General features: G+C 40.5%; 1 protein-coding gene across 2 annotated transcripts in view; it reads left to right on the top strand.

The window, feature by feature from the left end:
- Positions 1-12,652, top strand: part of RELN (reelin) — a 557,181-nt gene that overhangs the window by 222,294 nt on the left and 322,235 nt on the right. For both annotated transcript variants that reach the window (XM_059725849.1, XM_059725848.1), the window contains exon 4: positions 12,456-12,526. In XM_059725849.1, coding sequence (XP_059581832.1) covers positions 12,456-12,526 — 71 coding nt within the window. The remainder of the gene's footprint in view (positions 1-12,455; positions 12,527-12,652) is intronic.

The raw sequence follows: 12,652 nt of genomic DNA, 5'->3' as shown, positions 1-12,652 counted from the left end.
GAAGGGAAGAACACAGATTCAGCTAATGTTAATAGTGTTTTAGTGTTCAGAGTAATCCTGGGGTTATGAAAACTGGTATCTGTTGAATTGTTAATGAATTGCTCTCTGGATATGTTTTCATTTTTGATGGATAATATTCTAGTTTGTGGTGGAGGAGGAGCTGCTGTTTTTACCTTCCTTTGTAACCTGGTTTCAGTATTGTGGAGACACCAGTTGCATGTCTCTGTATTTAATGCTGAATTTATGTAAAAAGCGTAATTTAATTTGGGTACTTGAAAATTTCTCCCTGGGGTCTGTGGAGCCAGTTTAGGAGGTGTGTTCCAGATTCGCATCTGATCCAGCTGATCTGCAGCTGCTTAAGCAGCCCTTTGGGAACTGTGAACAGCCAGCATAAGTTAGAGCAGGCAGCTCAAACAGGAGCTGGGAAGTGGACTCCAAAACAGACAGCTCAGGAGCCTGCAACTTGTAAAGGTCTTAAATCATCTCATCCCTTCCCCCAAGTTGGTATTGCAGCGAGCCGAGTTCAGCTGAAGTATAGGATCTAGCATGCCATTTTCAGATGTTTACAATTAACTTACATTTTACTTTGTTTAAAAATCAGTATAGTGTTTTGTATTGACCTTGTCCTCATGTATAATGACTGTACTTGTAAATTATTATAAACAGCTTTGTGAAAATGTGAAATACGGTTGAAATGACCTGATCTGAATCATGTGCAAGTTATGTTTCCAGAATCCTCCAGACCTTTCCTTGGTTCTGATCGACAGCAGTACTAGAGAACATGCTGCCATAACTTCACCCCTGTTACAAACATCTACACTATATCAGTAAATTGTCACAGTTAATGAGCAGTGACTTCTTTTGTGCTATGTAAAAAGCAGTTCTCATCAGAATAAGTGTTGATTAACTTAATTAGATGTAATTAATTGTACCAGCCTTCCTTTTATATATTAATCTGATCTGACATCCAAAATCTTAGTTTTGTAAATGTTAGACTGCATTATTAGTACATTGTTTTAGGTAAAATAGTTTCTTTACAGTACAAATAAAATACCAACATAATGACATAAATCCATTTAGTTAAATGCCTATATGTTATTTTGAAGATGTCAGGCACCATGCAAGTGCTTATTAAATTGTAGTGCATCTATGGCTGTGGTAAAGAAAAAACTGATTATTTTTTTCAAGTGGATATTGAGATATAATTTTCTATGTTTGAATTAGATTATAATTAAATGAAAGACTACAAAATCAAAATTTAGTAAATCTCTTTTTGTGCTTTTAAATTCCAGATAACTACAATAGACTCATTAGATTATGAACAAACATGTTTTAAATGCACCTAAATATTCATTCCATTTGAAATCTAAAATCCATGTGTAGTAAGTATTATTAACTTTATATACAATCAGTATTCCACAGAAAGCTCAAAAGACAATAAAATAAGATATACTGCAGAGCCGAGGAACACAATTTTCCCCCTGGAAAAGGTAGACCTAGTTTTTGGCACTGTGTCAGTAGAGAGACAATGGAAGCTTGTTCTATTATTTATATGAATTGACTGGCTTGGCAGATGCCAGTGTGATAACCCTTTATCTAAAAGTGTAGAAAAACTAGAATTCGCTTTCCTTTGGAATCAGACTTCATGCAAGATATTCATAAAAATGCCAGAACTCTTGTAATTGGGAGGGAAGCTTTGTCATAATCTGCTTGCAGAGAACAGGAGAGTAGGTCCTAATCAGTTTATTTACATATGACTGCATTGGAAAGAAAAAATCATTTTTGTGTCATCAGAGAAATTATGGAAGGCAGAATGTAACTGCCTGCATACAGCTTAAAATGTCACTTATTCTCACTCACTTCCTTCTATCACATTGTGTACTCACTCTTCTACTATACCCCTCTCCTGAATCCTTTGCTAAAAGCATCCTGAGTTCAAACAACTAAGCTTGCCAACAAAAAGAAAAGAAAAAAATACCAAACAAAGTAAAATACTTCATAAATTGCCTGTGCTGTTGTAATTCTGTCCCTTTCTCTTTATGCATTTGTGATACATAATTACATGGTCATATGATAATTTTTTTTCTCCTTTGAGATCCTGGCCTAATTCAAATCTCTGTTCAGGAAAGGCCTTGAATGTGCACTTAAATCCATCCCTTCATAGCCAGCACTTAGCATGTGTGGAAGCAGTCAAGGACAGGTTCCTACACCAAACCATAGACGCCTATGCCTATTACACAGCGAGGTTAGAAAATGTTCGTTATTAGCAAACCAATTTATTTTATTTTGACCTTATTTTTGGCAGTGGCTGTACTGTTTTTATTTAAATTTTCCAAAAAAAATTAAACCAGAGGCAGAAACTAGAGATGGCGAGTTTGCCATCCCTATTTAGTAAGGTAGCAATCCAGTTAATCAGACAAAAAGCCCCTAATGCCTCACAGTACACCTAGACCATGTTAATCCCAAGCACAATGTAAATGTGTGCCATGAAGGCTACCACATTGATACATATTTAATTGCTGTCAGTCTAGTCTCCCTTAAAGAGGTTTCTAATGGAGTCTGTCTACTCTCACACATGCACATACATTTGGTTTTAAAGGTGATTTTAAAATCGAAACAATGGAACTAGCAGGTCTTTTCCACAGTGTTGACTACACTTTTAAAAAGAATATTCTTATCTTTTGCAACTAGTAAAGATGTTTGGATACATCCTTAAATAGATATTTACTGTTTTAACTGATCTCTTGTGATAAGTTTGATTTACAGTGGAACAGGCCTGTTGACAGGTTAGGTCTCTTGCCTTGAAGAGAGAGAGAGAGAGAAAGAGAGAGTTCATTTTGGGTTAGGTTTTGGATAAAGCAGAGACCATCATTATGGATCTTTTTCTGTTGACAGTATAACAAGTAAATAAATAACTTTCTTTACCCTCCACTCAGATGTGTATATGGAATGTGATCCAAAGCCCACTCTGTTTCTGTTGATTTTAGTTCAGGACCATGATTTATAGTAGTGCCATGTTTGCTTGGTAAATGGTTAGGTCCTCCAGCTGGGGGCCATTGTATACAAATGAGGCTGAGAGCAGCCTTGGAAGATTTATTGCTATTTGTTTGCTGGTGTGCTTTGGTTGTTCAGCTAATGAGCAGGCATTTGAAAAACATGTACCTATTATGTAAAGTATATTAAGGCTACTTATTCTATCCTCAATATTTTTTCTTTGCTATCTAAGCCTGTGTAAATTCTTCCCGTTATTGGGTTCATATTATGGTTATTTGATTCACATGAGTAATAAACTCCTAGGGACAAATTCACAGGTGATGCATGAAGAGGTATAACTCCCATTTATTCTTACATTCATTCAGATTCAGTCTCCTGATGTGTGATGGAGTCCAGTTGTGTTCAGAGAAGTCTCACTTTATGTGATGGAATCTAAGTCATTACATCTTAGGTATTTCTGCCTTTGGCTTATTGACATCAGCCACACTTCTGTCATGAATGAACTGATCACAGTTGGGCTCTCTTATGCTTATACCCATGGAGTGTTGGCTGACTGCTTTAATCTCTGCCACCAGCCTGTTTCACCTCTCAGCCAATCCTTATGAGTAGGAATATTGGTATCAGTCTCCTGGCCAAACTTCTGCACAGGTAATTCCACTTTGCTCTCCCAGTTTTCCTCTGCAGTTCATGATCAGTGGGGTCACCACTAGTGATTTTTTAATGGTAAAATATATGAGGAAATAATTTGGTGCTAGGGGAAGAAAAGCCAAAGTCACAAACATATTTTAAAATGCCTAAAGTCTCAGGTCATATTATTTTAATCAGAATGTACTTTAGTTTCACCTGAAAGGGTTTTAAACAATGTTAAATCATTTAAACTAATAGTTGAAATCCTTTCAAGTGCCTCTTGGTCCAGCAGTGCATTGGGGAGAAGCTGCTGCCTGTTCTTTATTGCTGCCTAGTCTCGGTGAAAGCAGCAAAACCAACAGCCCTGCACTGATGCCTTTTAAGTCCGCTATGCATGCCTTAGGCCTTCTTTTATCTCTGCAGTAACCTGACATATCAGAGAATCCATTACCTCCACAACTCCCATGAAATACCAACATAGACCCTAGTTATAAAATTCAAAGTCTTCTTGCTTTCTCTTTTCTACTGTGCATTACACACTTTAACCTGAAAGTTTTCAGTGTTTTAAGTCAAATTGATTCATATGTCAAAAGTCACAGATTTATTTTTAAGAGTGGTATTTATTCTTGATGCTTGTTGTGCTGTATTGGGGTGTGATGAACACATTACACTGAAGTCTGAAGTCAAACTTATATAGCCCCTTAGGCTAGGGACAGATATTACATATAAACCAGTTTAAGTGATCAGAAACTGTTTTAAACCTGTAACAGAACAGACATTCAGTGCACATAAACCAGTTTGAAAATGGCTGAAACCAGTTTGAGATAAACCTGATTGAATGTAGTATCAGACTTAACTGATTTGAGTCAAACCAGTTTATACAATGTCTGTCCCAGACCCCTTCCTGGTTTCACTTAAAACAGAATCTCCTGGCATCCCAGATGCTTTACAACCCTGGGTGGGGCTCTCTGCTCCAGGCCAGCAGGGCTGACCCTGCTCCTCTGCTCCCTGGCTGGAGCTCTGGCAGAGACTGCAGGTACAGTGGTGTCTGCCTGGCTTCCTCTGCTTCCCCCTCCTCCCCCCCTCCCCCCTCAAACAGGGATCCCCCCACAGCACGGAATATAGCCAGCTAGTTCAGGGGGTTTCAGCCTTTTTTGTCAGTGTAACAGGGCTACCGTCATGGCCAGGCCTCTGCCTCCAGTCTCCCCCTGTCTCTGGGCAGTCAGTCCGCTCCACTTGTCTGCCATGCCTTGATGAAAATAAGTTCAGCTGTTACTTGAGCAGGAGACTACCTTTTATATGTCCTGGTGACTAGGGCCATAAGTGCACACTCCAACCATCCCTGTATGTGCCCCGTGCCTCACAGATGTTCCACTGTGTGTTACCTCTCCAGCCTCGGTTCAGAGCAAACTAGGTATACAGTTGTAGCTCTACCATACTACCCTGGAGGGCCACGCTCATGCCACGCTCTCTTACCGGGGTCCCATTCACTCTGCCAGGTCTCACCCAGCCTCTTTCATGCTGCCCTCCCTCCTGGGCAATATTCATACCACCCAGCCTGTCTGGCTTCAGGCTTGTCTCTCCACGCCCTGGTCAGCCCTGGTGCAGTCTGTCGGGCATCTCCTGCTGCCCTCACCTGAACGTTTGCTGACCCACTCTACAACTGTAAGCCTACTTTGCTCCTGGCCCCTCACCAGGCCTCCATGCCCCCACTGGGCCTCTTCCCTCTTCACTATGCCCCTCTCCCTCAGGGCCTCTACTCACTTGCCCACTCATAGGGTCTCTATTTGCACATCCCCTGTGCTAGCTTATGCTGAGAGGTGTCTGTGTAAGACAGACAGGACAGTGTCCTCTTGGGGTTTTTTGGAGCTAATCAACAGGTAACTGGTAATGTCCCTGTGTTCTTTCATTGGAAAAAGTTGTTTAAGAAGAGCTTGAACTAGTGAGCGACGCTTTTTTTTTCTGATGGGGTACTAAATGCTATCAATTCCTTGCGTAACTAAATGTTCTGTTATCAACCCCCAGCTGGCTCCCTCCCTGGTCAGCCAGGCGCGGTGTGGGGGAAACCCCTCCCTAATCAAAGCATCCTGCTGAGGCCTGGCCACCCCCGCCCCTCAGCTTAGCACTGTAGAAAGGAAGGGAGGGCTGCTTTAGCACCTCCTGGCTTCTGGCCTGAGCCACTGCAGGAATGTGCCTGCATTTCTTCAGTCCAGTGAGGATGTCTGTACAGTTACAAATTGGCTCAGCCTAGCCAGGTTAGACTAACCTGCAAAGATTGAATCAATCCAGGCTTTTTGAATGTCTGTCCCTAGCATTAAGGTCCAATTTTTGCAGACATACATAAATAATGTTATGCACGTGGGCAGTCTTTAAGGTTGTATGTTTATATTATCACTGGATACTTGTGCATATCACGTTAGTCATATGTGTATTTGCAGGGTCAGGGCCTTAGATTATCAAGTTCTTTGGCATCCTTCAGTATCTAAATGTCTACTGTTTAAATCTTTAACTTTTTTTAATATACAATCCCATTTCAATACCAGGTCCTTTGCTGGGCTGAATTTATGCCTGGAATAACCTAAGGGAGTATCAAGAAAAAGAAAGACTTTTGATCTTTCCTATCTATAAATTGTTTTTTTCCTTTGAAGTTCACGATGAACACACCAGGATGCTTCTGCCTATCCATCTCCCACCCCACGCAGTGTTTTTTTTCTTTTCATACCTGGGATAAACAGGACCCTCATAGGACCTTCTGTACATGTTGAAGAGTATGTAAAGCCACATGCCCCTGACAACTCCCTCCTGTACTTTATAAATAGAATTGATTAGGAAGGCTCATGCCATTCACCCAGCCCCAGACCTACATTATGTCTCAGTGGTTCTTTACTGTCTTACACCTTAAAACAGCTTAAAGCATGGTTTTCCCCCTATCTTCTGATTTCTGGACTCCTTGCCTATTCCTAATGTGTAGGTGACAGTTAATATGTTGCAATTTTAGATTTTTCTCAATAGCTCTTGCCAGAACATGCAACTGAAATCAGGGATCTGCTTCTTTAGACACTGTAAAAACACATGATAAAAGACAGTCTTTGCTCTAACATATTTACAGTTTGATACAAAACATAGCAGTGAGTTTTTTACATGGGACCTGAAACTGGGATTTACCCATCTTCCATTAGACTAGAACAATTTTTAATCCCTAAAGAGCTGGGCAGGATTCAAGCTGATGACCAATAGATGAAAGGCTCTGTGGCTCATTATGGATGCCCTGAGGCATCCAATCTCTAGCAAGCCAGATCTACACAGGTTTTGTACCCATTTGGGTTTGTGAATGTTTTTTTTTTTTCAAATACTATAATTAAGTTTAGACTTCTTCTACTGTGGAAGCAGTAATTCCAGTGTAATGGAACCTTTTTAGCACATAAGTTATTCCTCTGATAAACTATTTAGTGAATAAGCTGTGCCAGCCTCCTTTATTAACTCGCTTATATATCAAGACATGCAAAATGCAGACCTGATACCAACATAGTTTTACTGGTATAAAAGATCCTCAATTTTTCTAACTTTCTTAGGTGATTGTTAAAAAATCTGAATGTCTTTATATGGTCCTTGATTTCAACTTGTAATATTTCAGTCTATGTGGGAAAATTCTGAATAAAATCCATGTAATACTAAAGCCTTGGACACACACTACAAAAATAAAGTGCTATGGGAGTGTGATCATGTGCCCAGCCCCCTGGCCGAAGCACTACTAATTTACTTCAAAGGTGTGCTTTCCAGCCAGCGGGTTGAAAGGGGGCTGCCCCTTTGCTGACTCTCTGACTGGGGGCACCAGTCAGTGAGCTAGGTTACTGAGAGCTTGCCCTCTCCCCTGCCAGTGAAGGGGCCAGGCTATCAGTGATCAGATGGCAGCTACTACCAGCAGCAGCTGTCAAAGACAGTGCCTGTCCCTGCCTGCCGCCCCCCCTTCCCCCCCCCCACACACACACCAGGACGGATGAAGGTGGGGTTGAAAAGATGTTAGGGGGATGAAGACAACTGCTCTCATTGCCACCCTCCCTTCTACTGCCTACCACCTGTGGGGATGACAGGAGGGCAAGGGGGGCAAGGAAAGATGCTTTTCTCACCTCTGCCAGCCCACTGGGGTGGTAGAAGAGTCTACTTAACAGCTGCAGCCAATGCTACAGGAACAGTAGGCAGAACTAGTGCTCCTGGCACTGAGGCAGCCATCATGGGAGGACTGGCAAGCTGTTGCTTTCACACTAGCAGTGGCATCAGGGTCCTGGGAGCACTCTGTGCCAGGTCAACCTGGCTGGGAAGCCTGTCAGGGAGCCAGCTGTTCTCCTACCCTTCCCTCTTAGAAGAGGGAGGGAGTTCAGAAGATTGTGGGATACTTATCTATGAGACCCTTTGTGGCACTATATGTAACAGTTTACATGTTATATGTAGTGCTAAAAAATGTAGTGCTACCAAGAAGTTCTTTCTTGAAAGAGGAACTTTTTTGTGGCAGATCCACCAGTTTTGTAGTGCTACGGATGCGTGTACATGTGGACATTCACCTTTTATAGCAATATAAGGACGTTTATAGCACTAACGTAATGTGTCCAAGGCCAGAAGCTAGACTCTATGCTTTGACTTGAGAGATGGTATTTTTATCTTCAGTTAAAATATCTCTCTCTTCCCTCCTTCCTCTGTCAGCAATGTATTTACCCTTCTCCTTTCTTATTATAATGCCCTTTTTCTACTTCCTGTATCCCCCAACTGATAGATCCAGATTAATGGATGAATGAAGATAATATAGAGACTTTGTCTTTCCTATCTGAAAATTGTTTTTCTTTTGAAACTTACACTGATCACACCAGGATGCTCCTGTGTCCTCCCATGTTTCTTTCATTTCTCAGTTCTAATGTAAATATTCATTATTAGAGAGGAATTGTATCTAAGGTTGGCTAGAGCATACATACAGTGACCTTGGTTGAGCGATATCTTATCTTCTTAGTGGCTTGTCCTCTAGCTGAAAATGGGCACATCTACATATGTGCTTTAATGCACAGTAGCCTATTTTACTGTGCATTAAAATGTCATGTAAAAAACTATGCAATTCTGCTAAAGTCCAGTAAAATAGGCTACTGTGCATTAAGCATCACTTTAAAAACACGTTCTTTCATTACTGCACATTAGGGCAACCTAACGTGCATTTATTTAGTACCTCACATTAGAGGTACTAAATTGAATGCACCTGAGGAAAAGCACATTAATTCATATGTAGACACACCCAGTAAATAGCATATTTCAGAGTAAGACCCGAGTGTTTGATTAATGGTATTAGAGCAACCCAACTATGTACTTGAGAAGTGTTCTTCATCTACAAAGAAAACAACACATTAATTCTATACTTTAAGATGCAAAGAAAAACTTTCTAAAAACAATATAGAAGCCAACCCTAATTTTAGAAATTTTATCAAGAAAATGGAGCCAGGGCTGTCAAACACAGCCTGCAGGGAAAATGTGACCCATATAGTTGTTTTACATATATCCTGTTGCATCTGCCAGTTTCAGTGAGGTTACACTCAACCATTCATCAGGATAATGATTCCCATTTTAGAGGACCTGTGAAGAGCCCTCTGTGGGGCTAAGACAGTGGTTCTCAGCTTTTTTAGACTTAAGGCACCCCTTATTAGACTAAAGGCACCTCATCAGAAAATGCCAGTTCTTAGTTTACACTCTATTTTGACTACAGAAAAATAATGGAGTAATTATTGTGTTGCAAAGAACTTGGAAAGACTGCAACAGGGCAGAAAGTGGATTCCTATTTGAAATCACTGGGTTTAGCTTGTGACTCATGTTTGCACACTTAACAGTTCTAACATTGCATGACACCCCGCAGCACGCTTGAAAGGATCTCTAGGCACTGCAGTGTACCCTGGCTGGGATCTCTAGGATATCTTGATTCTAGAAAGGATCTCTAGGCACCCTGACTGGGAATCACAGGGTTGGGAGAACATAAGATAGATAATGTTTGCCTTACCCTGTTTGTGCCATTTTGTCTACATGCCCAGGAGCACTGGCTCAACACATAATACATATGGAGCATGTCTACATGTTGACCTAAGGCTATGGAGTGACATGCTATGTCGCTGTATGGCGTGATACGGCAATATGGTGATCACATGTGTCTACATGTGATTGCCAGCTACGTCGCCGTAACAGTGAACTCCCATAGTGGTAAAATTTAACCATATGCTATGCACATGGCAAAGTAACTGCCTGTACTATGCCATGCTTTAGTACTTACAAAATGAAGTACTAAAGCACAGCACCGTAGCAACATCACTGTACGGGGAAATGTAGATGAGCCCATTTTTAACTATACTATAAGCCATCTCTGTTTGTTTATGATTTCTTCTAACCGCTGGCTTTAGCATATCCTGGTATGTAGTTTTGTGACTTAACACACAAAGTTGGTTCTTTTAAGGAAACCTGGTCAATTGCCCATGGGGGTTGAACAGCATATGTTCATTGATTTGAAGAGTACGTTGTTTGATATTCCCTAACTCGTATACTCACTTACCAGCGTGAGGCAATTTGTAGAAATATGTGCAGTAATACTAAATGATATTCTTGAATATTTATAACTACTGAATATTTAGCATTTCAAGCCAATTTGTGAGTTCTGTAAAGATAATGGTGCTTTAAATATTCTGAAATGTACTGCATTTTATCTGATGTTTTTAAAGGAAGCGATAAAGTTTTTGGTATTATTGGCTGTTCTCATGTGCTAAAGTAATTATTGTGTTCTTATTTTATTATGTGTACAATGTAGTTACAGGGTCACATACTTACAGACAGCATATGTTAGTGAAGAAATGTTATGCCACGTATCAAATAACTGTAAGACATGTGTGAAACCCTAAAAGAACTTCCACATTGTGCTTTATTAGGCCTTTTTTACATTTTCACTTTAATAGTATGTTATACAGCTCTCACTTACTGTCCCAGAACCACAGGACTAAAGACAAGACCTCAGGAATGTGGCTGAACTAACTATCACTTTATTACATAACACATCTGGGAAATATCCAAAAAGAACACATCCAATGCAGGTCATTCCTCCTTTGTAATCTGTTTCACCTGGTCAAGGGCTGCTATAAGCCCTCTCTCCAACATGTGGGGGCTGCTGTCAACTCCCCATCTTCTTAATCTGGACCCAAAACTGTTGCTGAAATACTGCCACCCTCCACTCATACATCATTTAAGGGGGTACAGGAGACGGATTGCCTCCCCATGGTACCAGACACTAGGAGCTCCAATCACATTCCCCACCTTATTTAGAAGATGCCATCTCCTAATCTTCTTCAGATTCCAGTTTATCTGGGAACTGGATCCACTATTAAAAAATTATTGGCTCTTGGCCCACCCCAAGCTGTGATAACATGAGTAGTATAACCTAATTTACCCACTGGCTCACTGGACTGTTGAAATGAAAATAGCCCAGTGCCAGGGGGACAGGTAGGAAAAGTGCCGCCCTGGGGGCCTAGCAGCTGGGCTTTCCCAGCCCTAGGACAATGCAGGTAAGCATATTGAAGTTCAGTTCACTGGTCTAACCTAGATCGGTTAAGTGTGAGTGTACATCGATCCAGATCTTAGATTGTGTTCTGCCATTTTTAGACCTGTCTGTGTGCGTGCAGAATTTCCGCTCTGCTATGGGTTTAGATTGATTTATGATCACTGAGACTAAGTGTAAGGCCTGCACCTGAGCAAGCTAAATTCGATCAGGTGGCCATTTTTAACACAATCTAACCTCCCTCTATATTTCTGTTATATCTAACAAGGTTTAACCAACATCAGAAATACAATGATTTGCTTTGCATACCTATGTGTAACTCTAGTTAGTACCTATGAGCCGCTCTCAGAGCCACTCTAATTAAAGCTTCCCTGCTCCCTTACCCCGAGATTACATGTAAAAGTGCCTAATGGTACTTACATGCATGATAGAGAGCAAATTAAACCAACTAAGGATCAGTATTTTGATAGCTGTGGGTAGGTTTTATTTTGAGAACCCAATAAATCTTAAAAGACTTTATTTAGCATTTATTCCCCTTTTCACTGCAGTAGGTTCTATCCTTGTCTGACCACGTGGATAAGAGAGAAGGAGCAGATGTGATATATCAGCTAAGAAGATTTAGGCTGGATATTAGGAAATCTTTCTGTTACTGTGGTGAAGCTGAAACTACCCCAGGAGGTTATGGAACCTCCTTCATTGGAGATTTTTAGGAAGAGTTGATACAAGTGTCTGTCAGCATAGTTATAGGTCTATTGATCCTGCCTTAAGACAAGGGCTTGGACTATGCACCCCATGTGCTTCCATGATTGATTTCAACTAGTGGTGTAGATAAACGCTGTTTTCTCCAGAATGAATATCACTATTGCTGTATGCATCAGCTGATAGGGGATTTTACAGAAACTGCTTTGTGAACATCTCTCCTGCTGTTCTTTTCTGCCAGTGCTCTGCTCTGGGAAAACTCATCAATTTTGCAACATACACGGGCTTATCCAGGTGGTAACCTAAAATCTCATGGTCTTTGCTGAGCCCAGTACTGGTGAATAGTATGTCATGGTACTGATTCACTTTCTTTACCATCAAACTAGCAATTTTGTTTTGGGTATTGTGTTAAAGCAAAACAGAAGAAATCCTAAGCAAGTTGTTTTTCTAAAAATAAAGAAAAGACAAAGACAAGCAGGAAGAAAAATAAGAAAGATGACTATAATTTAACCATTCATGTATGTACATAAGTAATCCATATTGTTTATTTTCTGTCTTTTTATGTTTCCAGGGCTACAGCTACTCACAGGGGTCAAGTTATATTCAAGGATGCCTTAGCACAACAGTTGTGTGAACAGGGAGGTAAGAGCTGTTGCATGTTTAAATTTAATGGCAAACCTGTTCTCTCCATTTTTATTCATATCATTGTTGGTCATCATGGAATACTATTTCAATAATCAGAGAAAACTAGAGGTAGGATCTTTTATT

Source organism: Alligator mississippiensis, chromosome 4 (genome assembly GCF_030867095.1).
Source record: "Alligator mississippiensis isolate rAllMis1 chromosome 4, rAllMis1, whole genome shotgun sequence".
In the NCBI taxonomy this organism is placed as follows: domain Eukaryota; kingdom Metazoa; phylum Chordata; order Crocodylia; family Alligatoridae; genus Alligator; species Alligator mississippiensis.
The sequence above is the reverse complement of the archived record's forward strand: the minus strand, read 5'-3'. Positions and strand labels throughout refer to the sequence as shown.